General features: G+C 42.2%; 1 protein-coding gene across 2 annotated transcripts in view; it reads right to left on the minus strand.

Annotated features, from left to right (window-relative positions):
- The window catches only part of LOC127620342 (polypeptide N-acetylgalactosaminyltransferase 4-like), a 44,404-nt gene that overhangs the window by 14,526 nt on the left and 7,337 nt on the right, over nucleotides 1-22,541 (minus strand). For both annotated transcript variants that reach the window (XM_052093550.1, XM_052093551.1), the window contains exons 2-4: nucleotides 9,131-9,566; nucleotides 6,330-6,499; nucleotides 978-1,167 (exon numbers count right to left, since the gene is read on the minus strand). In XM_052093550.1, coding sequence (XP_051949510.1) covers nucleotides 978-1,167; nucleotides 6,330-6,499; nucleotides 9,131-9,507 — 737 coding nt within the window. In that variant the 5' untranslated portion in view covers nucleotides 9,508-9,566. The remainder of the gene's footprint in view (nucleotides 1-977; nucleotides 1,168-6,329; nucleotides 6,500-9,130; nucleotides 9,567-22,541) is intronic.

The following is a 22,541-nucleotide window of genomic DNA, read 5'->3' on the forward strand; positions in this document are numbered from 1 at the left end:
ATTCCCTAATACTTTGGGATCTACATAAAATAAACTGTGAAAGTTTAGAGTGCATCTGGACTGATCTGTGTAATTCTTCCTCCATCAGACGTGAACTGCTGCTCTCACGCGATATCGATACAGTTTAATGTGATTTCATGTTACGTTAAATTAGATCAAACGACTATTCAACAACGAACATTTTTCTCATCAATTTTGTATTTTCGACGATGTCGATAATGTCGACTAAACGTTTCAGCCCTAATGAAAATGATAATATGCTTTTAAACTAACCTGCTTTATTTGCTTGAATAAATCCGGGTGTCTGTCTTTCAGGTGCTTTATTAAGTTTGATGTGTTTCCTCCTTTCGTCAGAAAACTGTGCAAGCAGCGTTTACAAATAGGTTTTTGCTGATCTATGATGTTTCCCTTTTCATCAGCCTCAAATTACCTGGCTTTTTCCCACTTTTCATTTCAACATGATTCAGTTGAGACTCCACAGCAACAGCAGCTTTGCTTGCCGCAATCTTTTGCTTGTTGTGAGCGTTTGACTGTTCCCGCCTCGGCTTGGTATCCCGGTACCTTCAGAAATTCTGGTATCGTAAATAATTTTTTGTTTGAGTACCGATTTGGTACCGGTATTTTTGACAACACTAGTCACAACCATGATTCGCTTCTTGCTATTTAGTTGCAGGTGGTATTAGTGGGAGGGACATTCTCATTCGATTGGACAAAAATCTGTGCGGTGCCACATGAGTCATCAATATTTTTGTTTCGCTTTCCCGAAATGTTTTGTGTATATACTAACGGTTCGTTTTGTCATCTTTAAGCAGTACACTAAAATGGAGATGGCTTGAAATCTTCAGATCGGGCCAAAATGACCCAAAGCCTCCCATTTTTATTTCATGTGGTCTTTGAATTCATAAATAAGATAATTACTGCACACATTAGACTATAATTTTATTAAAATAATCTCAGTGACAGATAAAAGTTCACACCTTTCCAGCAGTGGCTCAATCCAACCAGGCACACATTCACAGTGGCAGTCAAGAAAGGTGAGCACGTGTCCTGTAGCATAGGTGGCGCCAATGAGTCGTGCCCGTACCAGACCTTCTCTTTTCTTGGTGCGAATGAGACGAACGCGATCGAGATTACTTAAATACTGCTCCAGCTGTGACTTCAGATAGCCTGCAATTCATGCAAAGATAATGTGAATGCTTGTTTTGACAAGAAACTCTTTATCAGGATCCAGCAAAATAGATCTAATTGCAGACAATACATAAATCTACTAGGAACAAGACATTATTTCACTTATTGGGGCTTTTATCCCAACAAACACAACAGTTGATCAAGGATTTAACTATGGCTGCCAGAATATCCAGACCTGTGTGGGTGATGCTTGAACTATGCAAAGACAGGCAAATGTTAGTACACTTCATTGCAAATACTGTCAAAATACAACATCAGGAAAATCAAGCAAGCATAAAATGAAAATTACATTTTTTTTACTCTGCCTACTCATAGTTCTATAAGGCTCAATATCTTGGTCTCAAAAATGTTAGAAGTTCCTAAATATAGAACTCCAGAATAAACACTCCAGAGGGCTAAAACGTTTTTAAAAGTTTAAGTTTTGGTTAACTTGACACACCTTACACTCTAGCAACTTTTTCACTGCAAAACTTTTTCTAGCAACGTTAAAACTGCAAAAACCTCCTATTACAAGACCAAGATCAACAGCACCACAGACACTCAAAGCTTATTTAGAACATTCAACACACTTCTCTGTCCTCCCCCTCCACTACCTGACACATCACTGACAGCAGATATCTTCGCCACATTTTTTACAAATAAGGTTACAAACATCAGCAATACATTCGCAACACCACACCCTGTCAAACACCTGGCTTCTGTATGCAACTATTCTTTCTCTATGTTCTCTCCTTTGACTGACACTGAGGTCTCTAAACTCCTCCTCTCCAACCACCCCACCACCTGTTCCCTTGACCCCATTCCATCACACCTTCTCCAGGCCATCTCTCTGTCCATCCTATCTGCACTTACACACAATTAACACATCTCTACTTACAGGCACGTTTCCCACTACATTTAAGCAGGCTCGAGTAACCCCACTGCTGAAAAAACCTGCACTTAACCCCACACAGATAGAACACTACAGACCAGTCTCTCTCATCCCATTCATGGCAAAAACACTTGAAAGGGCAGTTTTCAATCAGATCTCTGCCTATCTCTAACAGAACAAACTGCTGGATGACAATCAGTCAGGCTTCAAAAATGGACACTCCACCGAGACTGCCCTGCTGTCTGTCATCGAGTCGCTGAGACAGGCGAAAGCTGAATTCAGATCATCCGTTCTGATTCTGCTGGACCTTTCTGCAGCCTTTGACACAGTCAACCATAAGATCCTTCTCTCCACCCTCTCTACTCTGGGCATCAGAGGAACTGTGCTTGACTGGTTGACCTCCTATCTCTCAGATAGGTCCTTCAAGGTAGCCTGGAGAGGTGAGGTATCCAAGCCACATCAGCTACTTACTGGGGTACCTAAGGTATCAGTGCTTGGACCACTTCTCTTCTCCATATACACAACATCACTGGGACCCATCATTCAGTCACATGGTTTCTCTTATCATTGCTACGCTGACGACACACAACTCTACTTGTCTTTTCAGCCCAACGACACCACAACGACACTCGAATCACTGCCTGTCTGGCAGACATCTCGGCCTGGATGAAGGAACACCACCTGCAACTCAACCCAGCCAAGACCGAACTCCTTGTCTTTCCAGCCAACCCTGCTGTTAAATACAACATCACCGTGCAGCTGGGTTCAACTACAGTATCGCCTTCCAAAACAGTCAGAAATTTAGGGGTAACCATCGATAACAAGCCACATCTCAAAGACTGCAAGATCATGTACAAAATCAGGAAAATAAGACCTTTCCTCTCTGAACATGCCACACAACTGCTTGTTCAATCACTTGTCATAACTAAACTGGACTACTGTAACTCTCTCATTGCAGGCCTTCCTGCATGTGCAACTAGACCTCTGAAAATGATCCAGAATGCAGCAGCACGTCTGGTCTTTAATGAACCAAAGAAAGCGCATGTTACACCACACTTTGTCTCTCTCCACTGGCTGCCGGTTGATGCACATATTAAATTCAAGGCTTTGATGCTGGCATACAAAACAGTCACTGGGTCTGCTCCAGCATACCTAAAATCATTTATGAAGATCTATACTCCCGCCAGAAGCCTGCGGTCAGCTAAGGAACGTCGCCTTATTGTACTAACACAAAGAGGCACCAAAACACTTTCCCAGACTCTCACTTTCATCATACCATGTTGGTGGAATGACCTTCCTAACACCATCCGTGAAGCTGACTCACACTCTCTCTTAAAAAAACAGCTAAAAACACATCTTTTCCAAGAGCACTTAATCAGTCACTAAAAAAATGTAAAAAAATAAAATTCTTGTTGCACTTAAATCTATTTTGAATGCTATTCTGATGCTAGAGAACTTTTCGTACAAATGTCTCCTGAAGATGATTCGCTTATGTTTTCCTCTTTTGTAAGTTGCTTTGATAAAAGTGTCTGCCAAATGAATAAATGTAAATGTTTTTTTAGTGACTGGTACACTCCTGCATGACACACAATTCAAAGAAGCTCAAAAACACATTCTGTGTGAATGGCCCCTAATAGAAGTGTTCTTAAAGTTGTGCATTTTAATTAACTTAATTACGCTTACAGTGACACTATTAAAATATGATAGTATTTCCTGCACCACTGTGCCACTATTGAATCTACAGCACCAATTCAAAAGAAATCATGTTTTAGCCGAGTGTGAGGTTAGAGTCTGAACTGACTGTAATCACAAACAACAACAAACATACATGATGACAAGTATAGTCCAGTTTGCGAACTCTCAGGAGCTGAATTATGTTTAATAAACCCATCAAAAGAGAAGGGTCTGTCTGCGTCCTGCAAGACTACTTCAAGGCACGCCCACGACAAGTTACACCCCCTTCAAATAACCGATGAAATTCTGAGGACTTGCAACAGTTGGATGTCACATTTATACACCGTGCTTGTTGTGTTTATTTGGAGTCCAGCAGAAACTTTACAACTACATCTATACTTACCCCTAAATCTAACCCTAACCACAAAGATTAAAACTGAAAAGTTTGTAAAATTATTAAATATACTGCATCTTGGGGGCCTGGGTAGCTCAGCGAGTAAAGATGCTGGCTACCACCCCTGGAGTTCGCTAGTTCAAATCCCATGGCGTGTTGAGTGACTCCAGCCAGGTTTCCTAAGCAACCAAATTGTCCCGGTTGCTAGGGAGGGTAGAGTCACATGGGTAACCTTTTTGTGGTAGCTATAATGTGGTTCGTTCTCGGTGGGGCACGTGGTGAGTTGTGCGTGGATGCCGCAGTGGATGGGGTGAAGCCTCCAGACGCGCTATGTCTCCGCGATAATGTGCTCAACAAGCCACGTGATAAGATGCATGGGTTGACGGTCTCAGAGGCAGCTGGGATTCGTCCTCCGCCACCGGATTGAGGCAAGTCACTATGCGACCATGAGGACTTAAAAGTGCAATGGGAATTGGGCATTCCAAATTGGGGAGAAAAAGGGGTTTCCCCTTTTAAGTGACTCGCCTCAATCTGGGGGCCGGAGGAGGAATCTCAGTTGCCTCCACATCGGAGACCGTCAACCTTCACGTGACAATCTTATCACGTGGCTTGTTGAACCGCGGAGACATAGCGAGTGTGGAGGATTCACGCTAATCTCCATGACATCCACGCCCAACTCACCACACACACCCCACAGAGAGAGAGAGAACCAGAATGAAAATTTATGAAATCCTGACCAATCACATTAGACGTTTCCTTTTACATGGAGAGGGTCTCCTCGCGGCGTCACCCATGTTAAGATCACATGACCAGCCTGATACTTAAAGCATAATCTCTGTAACCGCTATGATATTGGACACTTTTACTCATGGATTAAATGAATCATGGATGAATGTGATTAGTGATGTTTTCAATGGTATCAGAAACAAAAAAATAATTATGCTTGAATAATGCTGCATCCATAACCATAGATGTCAGTATAAATCCAAACGAATCATTAAAAAAATAAAAAATACTAGCCGAGTATGGAATGGCATACTGGCCATACTACTCTTACATCTTCTGTCATGTCTGTTTATGGCAGAAATAGTAAAAGTAGTATGTTAGTATGCCATTCCGAACTAGGCCACTGAGTGCACCTTTAATAGTTCTATGACATACAATCATACTGCCGTATCACTAGGTGGCGACAGTGGATAGAAATGTGATGAAAATGAAGAGGAGAAACTATGCTAAGCTAATAGGTTTGTGAGCCAACTAGTGAAAACAGAACGGAAAAATGTTTAATGTAACCATTTATATATCCAGTGTAGTATGACACGTTACATATAATTTAAAAGTTATTCTTTGTCGCATTTACATAGTTAAAATAATATGAATTTTACAGCAATTGCATACGAGTTTAAAAGTTATTTTAGAAAATAGAATTGCTTTGGGATCAAAGTGGGGAGTTACTGGGAGTGGGCATGTCATTAAGTGGGTGTTCCTTGTCGATTCACTTGCATCAAAAGGACTCATTCGTTGAGTTCGGAATTACATACTACCATACAACTCTTACTATTTCTGCCATAGACAGATATGGCAGTAGTAGTACGTAGTATGGGTTGTATGCAATTCCGAACTCAGCCACAAAGTCTCAAACTCGTGAATTATCTGTTTGAATCAGTCAAATGACTCATTGAATAACTTATAGAGGTTCTTGACTTTTTCACTGAATCGTTAATGGAATTGTTCGGGAATTGGAATTAAGAGCAATCAGAATATAGGACCAGAATCATTACAGTCCTTATGATTCCCATAACTTACACACAGTGTCAATCTCGTCAAAGGACTCACTGACGAAAACGTTTGTTGATGAAGGGTTTTTTTTATTTCATCAACGATAATGAAGACAAGACGAAAAAGACACATCAAGACAATCATTGAAATATTATATTAAAGCATTCTGTTGACGAAAACATGCATAATTTACATTGGGTACCTTGCATGGTGAATACGCTGTTCCAGTAAGAAAGACACTAGATGCAATGTAATATCCTTTTCCATTTTGCACCTCATAATCAGATAAAATATATTGTTTTTGTTGACTAAAATTATGTCATTTTCATCAGAGTAAAACTGACTAAAATTAATGAATATGTAATGACGAAATATAGACAATTTCTGCCGACACAACTCCAGCACCAGAACTTATCATCTTACCTCTGTCGCTGAAGTCATCCACAAGTATGACCTCCTTTAGTAGGATGGCTGGTGTGCTTTCCAACACACTATGAATGGTTCTGAGTAAAGTGGACCAGGCCTCATTGTAAAATGCTATGATCACAGATGTAGTGGGCAGTCGATGGATATTGTACTTCTTTGCTTTGCATCTGCCATTACAAAAAGAGATAGAAGTAATTAGACAGTTATGCAAGTTATTGTTCAACATGTGGTTTAGAGAAATAGTTTTCCTGTGAGTGAGCCAATGCATATTATAGAGGATAAAGTTTAACATTTAAAATACAGCGGCATCTAACAGCCCTGTTAAACAGACACTCTCAATACCCTAAAGCCTTCTGAATGCCTACTTAATTTCTATGTTTCACATGCTGCAATGCTATGCCTCAGTTACAGTGTGAAGGAATCTAACTTTTTTTTAAAAGTGCATGTGGAGTCAAAACAAGCCCATCAATCAACTTCAACTTTCAATTCTTAAAACAAGGCAGATTTTTGCCTTTTCTTCGACTACAACTTTCATTCCTCAAATTTAAAATCTGCAAGGGACCATTTCTGGTTCATAAACAGATTCAGAGTAAACAGAGTAGAAGGAGGGGATGGAGACCGATAGACATGCTAGAGACATTTTTGCAGCATTCTGCGAACAGGTTGGACAGTTTAAGATGGATAGAGCGGTGTTTCGCAGCTGGTTTTGTTTTAAGACATGGATCAAGTGGTGGCCCAACACAGTACCATAATTGTTTAACATACAAAAGTAAACAAAAAAAGTCTTTAGTACACTAAAATGTATTCATATATTAATTTATTAATAAGAACTAATTAATATCACAATGCAAAATCTCCACTCATTTGTTTTTATAGCTTCTAAATGTCACATGAATTTCATTGGATTCCTGCTCTTGGCAATCAATAATTCACTGCTCAAAAGACAATGTGGTTGGAATAAACCATGTCTACATGCATTTAATGCAATCTGGGTCATATTTTATTTTACCTTGCATTGGTTTGGTCATTTAAGAATGAAGGTATGTCATTAAACCTGTCTAAGTTGGCATCTGCCTAATTTGGCAAGATATTATCAAGTGACAGATGAATTTGCACCAAAATACAGAAGAGATTGATTGGATGCACAACCTTTGATGTCAACAACAGAGTATATTGTTCTCTCATCAATTACTCTCCCTCATGCCATCCAAGATGTGTATGACTTTCTTTATGAATGAATATTTCAGCTCTGTAGGTCCTCACAATGCAAGTGAATGGGTACCAACATTTGAAGCCACAAAAGCATATAAAAGGCAGCTTAAAAGTAATCTGTGGTTAAATCCATGTCTCCAGAAGCGATATGATAGGTTTTGGTGAGAAATGGATAAATATTTAAGTCCTTTTTCCTATAAATTCTCCTCTCTGCCCAGTAGGTAGCGATATGCATGAAGAATGTGAATCGGCAAAAACAAATGAAGAAGAATATGGAAGTGACCATGAAAGTGGAGATTGATAGTAAAAAAAGGACGTAAATATTGACCTGTTTCTCAACCACACTTATCATATCACTTCTGAATGTATGGATTTACCCTCTGAAGTCATATGGTTTACTTTTATGCTGCCTTTATGTCCTTTTGGCGTTTCAAAGTTCTGGCCACCATTCACTTGCATTGTATGGACCCACAGAGCTGAAATATTCTTCTAAAAATCTTTGTGTTTTGCAGAAGAAAGAAAGTCACACACATCTGGGATGGCATGAGGGTGAGTAAATGATGGAGAATTTCCATTTTTGGGTGAACCAATCCTTTAAGATTATGAAGGTTGAAAGAGTCAAAACTCACCACAAATATGTAGACATGCTACACTTACTGAAAGCAAACAAATTTGGGCTAATTCTCAATAATTATCCCAACAAAGAGAGATGCCAAAGCAAAATGAACAAGGAAAACCCCACAGCATAAAGTTGCTGGCAGTAATGCTTAACTCTCAGACAAGTTAGTTCTTGTCAAAGAGTTATTTCAAAAAGCGAGCAAAAGAACTTCACATCAACAGATAAAAATCCCTGCGGATACCAAAAAATCATCAGCTAGATACAGTGTGTGATCTCCAGAAGAGCCTATGATGTGGCAACTGAAGAGCAGTATGAAGACTGCGGGGGTGAAAAAACGCATCCAATTTGTCTCACTTCTAGTCTTCCAGGGGGACACTTCACTGTGACTCATCTCAGAAAACCAGCTAGAATCATCCTCAATATTGTGTGACAGAGACCATAAAACATTTACTTGCACACAAAAGCATTGTTGTTCTGAAAAAACCTCCTTGATCTGCTTTCTATTGTTTTGTTTTTTTGCTTTCAATCATGTTGCTTGTGGCAATGGGTTCATTTCCCCAGAGAACAGGTGAGGTGGACAAAAGTATGTAAATCACCTGGGGAATCACTGGAGTGTTGAAAGAGTTTGAGATGTGGATCATGTTTTTGATTCATTACAATTACATGGATAGTTCTCTCACACTTATGTTGTTCCAAACCAGTTTAACCTTTTTCTGCAGAACACAAAAAGAGACTTTAGGCAGAATGTTACCCTCGGTCAACATTAACTTTCATTGCATGGGAAAAAGATGCAATGAAAGTGAATGGAAACCAAAGTTGGGTACCTTTTAGCCTAAAATTCTCTTTTGTCTTACACGGAAGAAAGAAATCATGCAGGTCTGGAGCAAAATGAGGGTAAATGAGTAAATGATGAAAGAAGTTTTTTTGAGTGAACTATCCCTTTAAGGTCATAGAGGCTGGGACATACTCATGCATCCTGTTGTCCTGTATGTGGCGATGAAGGGAGATCTTGTCGCTGATGAAGATGTTAATGGCATAGCGCTCAATACCAGACTCCTCCTCTTTCTTCTCCTCAGTGCTGAGGGTCAGTCGAGTGGCTCTGCCATATTCTCCAGGAGCGTTGGGTTCTGGTGGATGTTTCTCATAAACAGGCCGGAGGAGGCTGTCAGAGACTCCCTCTGTGAGGGTAGGAATGTCTCGGACCAGGATGTTGTGTTCACCATCATTTTCAGTCAAAGAGGAGACTGCAGAACGGACTATAAGGAGGTAGAAGAGCCACAGCAGACAGAGGACGAAGCAGACCTTGGCCAGGAAAGCCACCTTCCTCGACCAGCGGATCTTCATGACCTTGGCAGCCAGCACCACTTACAGCACCAGTCAGAGAGCCCTGGACGCCCAACTTTCTGTAGGACAAGAGACGAAAGAGAATGTGCTGATTAGTAACAGACTAAAAATATATTAGTCAGGCCCATTAATCGACTAATTTTTGCCATTCTGATCTTACAAAGACTCGACCGATTAATAAAAGTGGTTGCTCACCCATGTGTTGGTCCCAAGATTTACCAGCAGCCTTATCAATAATCATCAAGACCTCGTATGGGAGTAAATCTACCTCAAATATCCTACCAGGTCAGATAATTAATGCTCTGCTTCCTTGCAGTACCTCCAAACAGGGACACCTATCTGTCAAAACATTATTTATGCATTTGGCAGATGCTTTTATCAAAAGTGAATTTGAGTGCATTCATGCTTTTTCAGTATGTGTGTTCCCTGGTAGTCGAACCCATGACCTTGTCCATGCCAGGATGTGAGCTACAGGAATGCAACATGTCCAGCCAGTCCATAAATACTAAAACATAGCCACAAAAAGTGGAATATTCCGAAAGTATAGCCAGAAGATGTAAACTTTTTACATGCTATTATGATTTGTACATCATGCCGGGGGTTCCATGGCCCAAAAACTGCCTTACCCCCTTTTTGGTCTTGGGTGCTGGGCAGGCTGCGATCGCTGCGGTTTTGTCAACCTGTGGACGCACCTGCCCGTGACCCAAGTGGAACCCCAGATACCGAACTTCCACCTGTCCAATTGCACACTTCTTTGGGTTTGCCGTGAGTCCCGCCCGCCTCAGCGCTCTCAGGACCGCCCTCAGATGTTGCATATGCTGCCGCCAGTCATTACTGTAAATTATAATGTCATCTAGATATGCGGCGGCATATGCCGTGTGTGGTCTGAGGATCTTATCCATAAGGCGCTGAAACGTGGCCGGGGCTCCAAACAAGCCGAACGGAAGTGTTACAAATTGGTGTAATCCGAACGGTGTTGAAAAAGTGTTTTTTTCTCGGGACATTGGAGTTAAAGGGATCTGCCAATACCCCTTCGTTAAGTCCAGCGTCGAGTAAAATTGAGCCGCGTCCAACCGATCGAGTAACTCGTCAATACGCGGCATTGGATATGCGTCAAATTTGGACACCGCGTTCACTTTCCGATAGTCAACACAGAAGCGGTCCGAGCCATCGCTCTTCGGTACCAGGACTACCGGACTGGCCCAATCACTGTGCGACTCTTGTATCACCCCCATTTCGAGCATTGCCTCAAATTCCTCCCTAACGACCCTTTTCTTGTGTTCCGGGAGGCGATAGGGCCGGCTACGAACCACCACGCCCGGGGTGGTCTCGATATGGTGTTCTATGAGGTTCGTGCGACCGGGCAGGAGAGAAAATACGTCTGCGAACTCCGCTTGCAGCCTCGCAACATCCGTCAGCTGCGACAGCGAGAGGTGGTCTCCGCAAGGGACCGGGGTAAATGAATTTGCTTTGAGCGATATCTCCGGTCCGAGCTCCGCCTTCTCCGGAACTGCCGTCGCCAAGGCTACCGGTACCGCCTCCCTCCATGATTTGAGGAAGTTGAGGTGGTACGTTTGACGTGCCCCTCTCCTATCCGTTCGCTTAACCTCATAATCGAGATCTCCAACTCGTCGTGTGACCTCAAAGGGTCCTTGCCACTTGGCGAGTAATTTGGAGCTCGAGGTGGGCAGTAACACAAGTACTTTATCTCCCTGTGAAAATTCCCTTAGCCGAGTGCCCCTGTCGTACAGTCGGCGTTGGCGTTCTTGCGCTTGGAGCAAATTCTCCTGTGTTACCCGTCCCAAAGTGTGGAGTTTTGCTCGAAGGTCAAGAACGTATTGAATTTGGTTTTTGCTATCCGAAGGTCCCTCCTACCAAGCTTCCCGTACGACATCAAGCACGCCCCGTGGCCGGTGCCCATACAGTAGTTCAAACGGAGAAAAGCCGGTGGAGGCTTGGGGGACCTCTCGTACTGCAAACAGCAGGGGTTCGAGCCATTTATCCCAGTTTTTAGCATCTTCGTGTACGAACTTACGAATCATGTTTTTCAAGGTCTTATTAAATCGTTCCACCAGTCCATCGGTCTGCGGGTGGTAGACGCTGGTATGAATCGACTTAATGCCTAACAATTCATATAGTTCGCGAAGTGTACGTGACATGAATGTCGTGCCTTGATCTGTGAGGATTTCCTTTGGAATCCCCACTCGGGAGATAATTCTGAAGAGTGCCTCCACAACACTGCGTGCTGAGATGTTGCGTAGAGGCACTGCTTCCGGATATCGCGTTGCATAGTCCACCAGAACTAACACAAAGCGATGCCCTCGTGCAGTCTTTTCTAATAGCCCCAGGAGATCCATTCCAATTCTGTCGAAGGGGATCTCGATTAACGGTAACGGGCGCAATGGCGCTTTTGGGGTGGCAGGTGGGTTCACCAACTGACATTCCCGGCACGCCACACACCACCTGCAAACGTCCGCGTGAATGCCCGGCCAAAAGAAACGGGCCATTATACGGTTCAAAGACTTTTCGTGACCTAAGTGGCCGGCCATTGGATTATAATGAGCCGCCTGGAAGAGTGTTTCCCGACGGCTCTTCGGTACTAATAGCTGTGTTGTAGCTTCTTTGGTTTGAGTGTCCTGCGTCACTCGATACAACCGCTCTTTGATAATAGCAAAGTACGGGTATGTGAGCGCAACACCAGGCTGGAGCTGTTGACCATCAATTACTTTCACTTGGTCGACGGCGTGCCTAAGGGACTCGTCACGCGACTGCTCCAGAGGAAAATCCCCCACAGGGAAGCCCCTGAGGGCGGAAACACCCCTGTCTGCTTCATCTTGACGCGGAGCCGATGTTGACGGACCCGGCAGCGCCTCCCCAGCCATAGTATCACACGCTACACCTCGCGCCACCACTCGGCAGGACCCATCCACACACATTACCCTCAGTAAATTTTCAAAGCCGGGCCAATTGGTTCCCAAGATTAGTGGATGGGTGAGGCGGGAATTAACCGCAGCCTCGACTCTATGCCTTTTCCCCCTGAATCGTATCTCAATGGTAACCACTGGATATTTGTGAATGTCACCATGCACACACCTCACCCTCACCAATTTATCTCTATCCAATGCCCCGCCTTGCACCAAGCGTTGGTGGATCGAGGTTTGAGAGCAACCTGTATCCACCAAAGCTAGATGTGTATCCCCCTTCACCCTTACCGGTATGCGATACATTCCTGCCCGATCGGGGGCGGCCTGTGGAGCGTCGGGGATTCGAACCAGTGTCCCCACCTCCATCACTGGACACCACTCCTGGCTATGTCCGGCTTCCCCGCAGCTCCAACAGACCGGCCCAGGTCTTCCTTCCGCACTCGTGGGGGCGGGCTCGCCAACCTGGGTAGAATAACGGAGAGAGACAGGGGGGTTTGAAGGGGCAGAAAAGGGAAAGGGTCCTCTGGACCGGGGTCGGGGTCTGGGTGGGCCTCCCCACCTACGAGGAGCCGGAACTGGGCGGGAGTGAGGGGAGCGGGGAGAAGGGGAGGGAACAGTATGCACAGGGGGTGGAGAGTGGGAGCGAGAGGGAGGTGATACTGCCTCGCCGTCTCCTGGGAACGCCGCCATGTAGTCCTCTGCCAGCTGGACGGCTCCATCCAACGACGCCGGGCGGTGGCACTGGACCCACTCCGACATGCCTCGGGGAAGCTGGGAGACGAACTGCTCCAGTACAACCATGTCGACCACTTCCACAACGTCGCGGGTTCCCCCCACCAGCAGCCATTTCCGGCAGGCGTCACGGAGCTGTTGCGCAAACGCAAACGGGCGGCCGTCCTTCCCGAAGCTTAACGAGCGGAACAACGGTCGATTCTGCTCCGGGGTGCGACCGACCCGTTGCTGGATGGCTTTTTTCAGGTGGCTATAGTCCAGGAGGCTGGCGGCGGGAAGTTGTTGTGCTGCCAGCTGCGCCTCCCCGGAAAGTAGGGGCAGTAGGCGGACCGCCCACTGCTCGGGAGGCCACCTCCATACCTCCGCCGTTTTTTCGAACAGGTCGAGGAAGGCCTCCGGATCATCGCTTGGCCCCATTTTCGCGAGGGCAAGCGGTGGGGTGGGCACCGAGGACGACGCAGCACCAGCCCCCTCTCCGGTGATCAGGCTCCGCAGCGCTTGCCGGTCTTCGGCTTGTGCCTGGAGCAAGACTTGGAAGCGTTGCTCTTGCTCCTGGCGAACCTCCAAGAGGGCATGGTGTTGTGTCTGCTGGATGCTGGTGAGGGCGTTGATGACTTCGGCCAGTGGTGAAGGCTCCATAGCGGCGCCTCTCCTCCAAACCCGGGTTCTCGGCACCACTGTAAACTGGTTTGGTTGGGGCGATGGAGAAGTCAGGAGACAATGAGGCAGGTTCAAGGTTAGTATCTTTAATTTCTGTACTTCGACACAGATACAACGGTAACCGTCGTTATAATTGTACACAACAGGGCACAGGTCTCCACTCTCTGGCTGTCGTGTTTCATGCATTCACTCTCCCCCTCTCGACATTTGGCGTTCCTTAAATGTCTCTCTCCGTTTCACTATAACAAGACACAGGTGTTAGAGGTAATTAAAACCCAGGTGACAAGCCTTACTGCTCTCTCTCTCGCCCGCAGACCGACACACGACCACGCCCCCCATGCCACACAGACCTAATGCGGAAATTATCTACAAAACAAAGTTTGAATGGAGTCTATGTTAAGCAGTTTGGAATGCATTAAAAGTTTTAACTTTAAGGTTAGAGGTTTATAACAAATCCTAAACATAATAAAAAATGTCAATAAAGTGCTGCCTATCCGTGTTATATCGGCCACCCTGCTCTCAAGATATTTCATCAGCTATTGAAAAAATAACTAAATAAATCAACAAACAAACAAACAAACATCTGTCAACCACTAGTGTTGATCTCTTAACCTTTGCCAATGTGAAAATGCAAATTACCCACTAAACAAATTTCCTCTCATGTACTGGAACGGCTTCTAATGGCAAATACAATCACAAAAAGCTTCCAACAAGTTAAAAGTGAAATGTGATGAATGAAATGGCAGTTTACAATGATTTCAGGATTACATCAACAACTAAGAAGTGAAAGAACATGCACTTCAAAGGCACCATTTGTACTTTTAAAAAGCAGGCTGTTTTGACAGAGGTCTCATTCTAACTGCCAGCTCCAATCACTGCAGCTGAATTTTAGGAGTCAAATTCAGACATGCCTGAATGGGAGCAGAATACATCATCATCTGAGGCAAACAGAGTAATCACATAATTGAGCTGCATTAATATTTCAGCAGGCTGGGATTTAGCTGAACAGTAGTCATGACAGACAAGCCGTCTGATAAAATAATCCCACTTCTCAATCACTGCACTTCAACCTTTTAACCCCATTTAATAATGAATGTTGTTTACATGCATGTAGATATGCAACAAACCCATAAACTGAATACCAGTGTATGTAATCTAAATGAACCATTAATGTACTTCAGAAACAGGCTAAAATCTTTGGCACTATAAAAGCAAACTGACAAGTTTGTAAGCAACTGTTGGTAGATATAGGCTTAACTAATTTATGTGTGTGAGCACGAGAGAGTAATAGGAGGGGAAAAGATCAACGTTGAATGAGAGCATGTGCCAGAGTTATTCCACAATGATAAAAAAGTAGAACACAATATTCTTTGAGAACATCCAACTAGACCCTATAAATATCTCTAGGCTTGTTTTAAATTGCTTTCACTTATTACTGTGCTCCTTAAAATAGTAACAAAAGTACAGGTTTAACCGCATCTGTGAGCTTATCTGTTCAAACCATAAGCCAACAGGTGAAACATCTACTCATCAAAATGTTCTGAAACTTCGGTGCTTCATCATACATTTTTTTTTTTTAAATTGTCAACTCCATTGATCCTAAGCAGAAAACCTTTAAAGCATATGCATACATATACATATCTGGGTTCAACACAAGCCAAGTTCTATTTAAAAAGAAAATCGTCTTTACAGTACCTCACATACAAAGGCAGTCTATTGTTACACAGCTATTATTGTTATGAAAAATTTGCACTATGCATAAACAACAACATCTAGATTTACCAAAAAAAAAAAAGAATTGTCACTAACACATAGAAAAATACATTGACGTCTTCTCAAGCAATAAAATCACTTTAAATAATTCACATGTTCGTTTTGGGTAAACTATTGCTTTTACAATTTCATGCATCAGAGGGCCTTTGAAGCTCAGCAAGTAAAGATGCTGACTACCACTCCTTGAGTAGCGAGTTGAATCCAGGGCGTGCTGAGTGACTCCACCCAGGTCTCCCAAGCAACCAAATTGGCCAGGTTGCTAGGGGGGTAGAGTCACATGGGGTAACCTCCTCGTGGTCACTATAATGTGGTTCGCTCTCTTGGGGCTCATGGTGAGTTGAGCGTTGATGCCACCTCCAAATGCACTATGTGTCTGCAGTAATGCACTCAACAAGCCACGTGGATTGATGGTCTCAGACGAAGAGGCAACTGAGATTTGTCCTCTGCCACCTGGATTGAGGCACTACGCCACCATGGGGAAAAGTTTATGCATCCAGAGCACATTCATTGTGTTGTAACGGCAAGATTTAGGTGAAAGAAGCAGCTTTATTGTTGTCCATGCCAGGCAGAATCACAAAATAAAATCAAATTACAATATTCGAGTAGTCTTTTTAATAGTCAAATATTTAAAGACAAACTTGATTAATTGATTACTTGTGCAGATTCCTAGTTTAAAGATTGTATATTGGTGCAGACAGGGTTAGAAAGCCATTTTATCACACTATTCGTGTTAACAGGAATAATGTTGTGTAGTTGAACATTTATACCTGTTAAAATAACAATAATAATTGATCTGGATCAATGCATCAATCAAATCACCATCCATACGATGTCATTGATTTAACACATAAACATTGATGTATATTTTTAAGATGCATCTTCATTTTGAAATTCTCTTGCCAGCCACATCAGTACACATTTCCATCAGGTGATGCAGCAACCTTATGATATTCATCTCACTTTATAAATCACTAAATATGCTTCTCATGAGGCCACACGGATGTGCGCGAAGTTCAGCTGCTTTTCCACTATCGAGCAAGTGCAAGACAGGGCTATAAACTGGCCAGCCGGGGCCAATAGCCTCGGACATCGAGCCACAAGACCTAAATCGATTTGCGTTCCCACCATCGGGCCAATAACTATGCAGCGTTGCCCATAAACCTGGCCTTAATTCACATCTGCAGTGCCAATGTCACCCACCCCGCCCATTTCGCAAGCAAGAGGGAAGCTCAAGCTGAGGTATCATTTTATCGGCAACTATAGGATCGCTGGATAAGAAAATCAATATAAGATCGTATCGTGATGAAACTTGCAATTTACACCCCTAAAGAATAACCGGGTCAAAGATTGAAGATTGAACTTTTTATGTGTTAAGGTACTCAACTATAAAATTACTCGAAATGCCAAACCCTACATTAAACATATGCCATGTCTGTACAAAGCTGGTAAACCCTGTAACTTCCAAGGAAAGCAGAAAGGGACATGATGTAATATAACACATGAATTTCCCTAAAACAGTAGACTCACCACTAAAAGGAAGATTTAGACAACATAAAATAGACACTCTGTGCCAGTGCATTGATGACATTAACAGCTGGATGTGCTAAAACTTCCTTAAGTTAAACAATGACAAGACAGATGTCATTGTATTTTACAACAAAGTTGAAATTCCAAAGGTGAACACATACCTTGACACCAAGGGCCTAAAGACAAAAAATCAAGTAAGAAATCTTGGTGTCATTTTGGAGTCAGACCTTAGTTTCAGTGGTCACATCAAAGCAATAACTAAATCAGCCTACTATCATCTAAAAAATATAGCTAGAATTAGATGTTTTTTTTATCCAGTCGAGACTCTACTACTGCAATGGACTCCTAATTGGCCTTCCCAAAAAGACCATTAAATACCTGCAGTTCATTCAGAATGCCACTGGCAGGATTCTTACTCAAACCAAAAAAAATTCTGAGCATATTACTCCAGTCCAGTCTTTACACTGGCTTCCAGTTACATTAAGAATGTATTTTAAAGCAGCCGAGTGGGCCGGCTCTCTGAATAGACAGTTTGAGGATCCTGCATGTTTTTTTTTGTGTGCTGTTGCAGTCTACTGGCTGGAGCTTATATTGTGAAGTATTTCTTGCAAAATCATTGGAGTGAGTAATTTGCTTGTACTCATGTTGCAGCCGAGTGGACCAGCTAACTGAACATACGTTTGACTGTTCGAAAAATCTGCGCATTCTTTTTGTGCTGGTTCCGCCTAGCGGCTGGAGTTTATCTTGTAGAATAACACAACTTCAAGACAGTTTTATGGACAGTTTTACGCTCTCTCTCGGTGGGGTGTGTGGCGAGTTGTGTGTGGATGCTGATGAGAATAGCGTGAAGCCTCCACACGCCCCATGTCTCCGCCACCCGGATTGAGGAGAGTCACTACGCCACCACGAGGACTTAGAGCGCATTTGGGAATTGAGCATTCAAAATTTGGTAGGAAAAAAAATGGAAAGCTTCCGCCAACCATGACACAAGCCCGGATCAGTCTGATTCTTAAAAAAGGACAAAGATCCAAGCGAGTGTAAGAGTTACCGTCCAATTTCCCTGATCCAGCTAGACGTTAAAATGTTGTCAAAAAGTATGGCTAACCAATTAATTAAAGTTATGACATCTCTTATACATACATATATATCAGGTGGGGTTTATTCTTGGCCGTAGCTCTTCTGATAACATTAGACGTTTCATCAATATCATATGGCCAGTGGTCAATGCCATCTAACTTGACGCTGAAAAGGTGTTTGATATGGTAGAATGGAATTATCTTTTTAAGATTTTGAAAATGTACGGGTTCGGGAATACTTTTATTGGATGGATTAATTTACTTTATAGACATCCGTTAGAGGCAGTAAAAACAAATGGATACATTTCAGATTATTTTATTCAAGGCTGCACTCTTTCTCCATTATTGTTCTAGAACCATTAGCAGCCACAATAAGAAAGGAGGATGATTTTCCAGGGGTGATGGCAGGAGGTGTGGCGCATAAGATTTTGCTTTATGCAGATTATATTTTATTATTCATCTCCGACCCGCTAGATCTATGCCTTGCCGACACAGAATTATTCTTTCCTTGAGTTAATTCGTCTAAATACAAAGCTTTGGCTCTGAAAGCATACTGCCCAATAACGGCTTTTCAGCTGGGTGCCTTCCAGCTGCCCAAACAAGGCATTAAGTAGTTGGGTAGTATATTCCCAGCAAATTTGAGTGATTTAGTTAGTTAATTTTGACCCTTTAATAAAAAGGTTTGAGCGATGTGGGCAGGTGGGCTTCATTACATTTATCTATGATTGGGAAGGATAATGTTTTTAAAATGAATTGTATTCCAAAATTCAACTACCTGCTATAATCTCTCCCTATAGATGTCCCCCTCTGTTATTTCAACCAATCTGAAAGCATAGCGAAGTCCTTCATTTGGAATAGTAAGCATCGCAGATTACATTTCAGTAAATTGAATAGGGCGATTGACAAAGGTGGGCTAGGGCTACCCAAGATTTTGTTTTATTATTATGCACTCTGTCTCGGACAGAGAGCCCATCCCTGGTTTTGTACTGAACAGGAAGTTCTTGCCCCAATTTCACCATTGCAAATCCTTTCTATCAAAATAACCGGAAAAGTTAAGTTACACCCCGTTATCTCGCATTTGCACTCGGTATGGACAAAAGTGTAGAGAGTGTTTAATTAGGACATTTATTTAAATGTAGCCTCAAGCTGAACTCAAAATTATGTATTAATAAGTCCCCTTTCTGCTGGACAGAGTAGACTGATATATTTAATATACTCTGTGACCTATATGAGAGTGGAATGTTGAGATAATTTAAAATATGGTTCAACATTTTGGGATTCCCAGGTCTCAGTTCTTTAGGTATTTATAGCTGTTCCACCTGCTCTGTACTATATTTGGGAGTAGCATACACCCAACTAAAGTGGCAGATACTCTGGGAGTGGTGATTACTGCTTTTGGAAAAGGTCATGAGGCATCCGTGTATTACTCCATGCTAATTCAGAGTCTGAGGGACTGAGCTTCAGCTTCTCTCAAGAGGTTATGGAAGATCTAAACTTGGTATTGGAGGAGGGAGTGTGTGCTAGGATTCTAAAAAACCGTAAAGTCTATTTAGAGATGCAAGGGTGCGACTTATGCAATTTAAGATCATACATTGATTCTATTGGACCCACTCTAGATTGTATAGGCTTGGTGTGAAAGACACACCCACCTGCTGGCAATGCCAATCAGAAGATGGAGGAACAACACATGTTTTTTGGTGGTGCGTTAAGATCCAAGAATTTTGGTTGAGGGTTTTATGTGTGACGCATTGGGCACTCAAATTTCATTTTGCCACAGACTAAAAAATATAAAAATTGGGTCCTAGTCAGTGTTATATCTGGCAGACAGATTGTTCTAAGGGGATGGAAGTTGGCTGGAGCGCCCTCATTTCAAGAGTGGTGCACAGAGATGGGGCGGGTGGTGGCATTCGAGGAAATGTCATGTAGAAGGCTAGGCAAGTTGGATTCATTTAATAAAAAAATTGTGCGGCTACTTGGCCTTCTTGGAGCTCTCTCAGGGAGGGGCAGTGGAGAGAGTAGTATAGTTTTAAATGTGTGAGATTAATTGTATTTATTGTTTTTATATTTTTTTCTTTTTTCCTTTCTTTTTTTGTGTGTGTATATTCAAGTGTGAGCACAGGGATATTTATTGAGGGTCAGGGTGGGATTGGGGATTGGGAGGGGGAAAGGGAATAATGGGGGTTAAATGTTGATTCTGTGAATATGTTTTGCTATTCTTTGTCAATTGTGTGAATCAATCAAAACTGTTAATCAGAAAAAGAAACTGATTTTAAAGTATGATAACACGTTTATAAATCGCTCAATAGCCTAGGACCTAAAAACATTTCAGATATGCTTGTTGAATATAAACTTAACAGAACTCTCTGATCATTAGAATCAAGTCAGTTAGACATACAGAGGGTTCACTCAAAACAAGTTGAGAGCTATTATGCACCCGCAGCTGGAACCAGCTTCCAGAAGTGGTTAGACGTGCCTCAACAGTTGCCACATTTAAATCCAGACTGAAAAATACATCGGTTTAGTTGTGCAATTTCTGACTGAGCATTGTGAAACATTAGAACTATGTTACTAATGTCAACATTATAAACTCAAATTCGGGAGGTCCAATGATTACACATTTATTTATGACTATTACAGGGGTCGGCAACCTATGGCATGCTGAGGTGTAATCACAGGCACACTAGCAACGGCGAGAGATGAGTAGACTATTTTATTTATATAAATTCTGCACCTGCATTCCAATCTACATCTTGATCATGCAGTGTTTTTAATTTGCTGAATGGGAGGCTAAACAAAAAAAGTTCAAATGTGACAAGACTGCAGTATTCCCAACAGACTCGTGCAGCACATGCAAGCCATTCACGCATCACAAGCCGGTAGCGCTTTATGTTCGGTTAATCGCTAGGGATGGGCATTTTGGCAATGTTGTCTACTTGAGTACTCGGACTAGTTACTCGTACTCGTTGAGTACTCAAGTGGCAATGACATGTACATAATTGTATATATAATAACATGTCTGACAAATATATTTGGTTGCTGCATTGCGTCTTGTTCCAGTGTATCTTCTATATATTGTTATGGGCTGTTATAAAATAATCTGTTACAAAATGTACAAAAGAATAGGGATGAACTGATACCACTTTCCTCTTCCGATCCGATAATCAGTTTAGAATATCTTTACATTATTGTTTGGAAATAATTGAGTGTACTCTTTAATATGTAAAGAAACACAAACCTCTAACTACACATTATTTCAATATAAATGATAGCTTATTAAGAAAAACTTTATTGTTAACTAGTATACTGAATAATGTAGCAGCAAAATTAACAGCAATTCCAGTAAGTCATCAGTAGAAAAGCTGTTTTTTTTTGTTGTTGTTTTTTGTCAAGTTTTTTCAACTTGTATCTGGACTTTAAAGGATTCAGATCTCTTTTTTTTCATTCAATTTAGTTGTAAGATATCAGCTCACTTTTCATTCACAGTAATTTTTTGGAACCCATTCAACTTAAATATAATTATAATTCGTAAAAAAATGATAATAATAATATATTATAACAATAATATATTTCAGTCGTGCACCTTTAACTTTTAAACCCTCGCACTTTTATTTTGACATTCTGAACTCTCCAGGAAGTCCTGTAAGTGTCTCTGTTTGTAGGCAAGTTCACAGTAGTTGAATTCACTTCTTATTCAAATTCTTGTCAAATGCACCTCCAATGCCTTTCTAAATGCATATTATAAGTGAACTGAACTATTGAGCATCTACATCTGAGATGTTGTTCGCGAGTAGTGTTTAAATATTAAATGCCGCAAGTATGTGTGTAAACAGAATGCCGCCATTGGCTTACGCGCTGGTGCTATACATTTAATTATTAAACACAGCCATTTGTGATTCACAGAGCTCTCTCATGTCTTCAAAATGGCATTGAATAAAATGCATGAGTCATATGAACTACTTTAATGGTGTATTAATGGTTCTTTTATGTCATTTTTGGAGCTTGATAGTTACATACAGGACTAACACACATTTTTCGGATTTGGATCGGGCTCGTCGGACCGATAATGATCCGTCTAAAAGCTTCAGTATCTGAGCCGATACTGATCCAGGTATCAGATCGGTGCATTCCACAAAAGAATGCATAAGCTAATAATATTAATGCATTATATTTTGTCGTTGAGAAGATTCGCTACCCAACTCAATGAAAGAAAGCGCACAACGCATGTCTGTCGGTTCATCCTTCAGGTTAACGTTGTAATCTTAGTGTGTGTCCAAGTGTTCGCTCCTGTGGGGAAAGACGCGATGCTCCTTATTGTTGTTTCTGTGATGATTCTTGAAGCGTT

Source organism: Xyrauchen texanus, chromosome 26, assembly GCF_025860055.1.
Source record: "Xyrauchen texanus isolate HMW12.3.18 chromosome 26, RBS_HiC_50CHRs, whole genome shotgun sequence".
NCBI classification, from domain to species: domain Eukaryota; kingdom Metazoa; phylum Chordata; class Actinopteri; order Cypriniformes; family Catostomidae; genus Xyrauchen; species Xyrauchen texanus.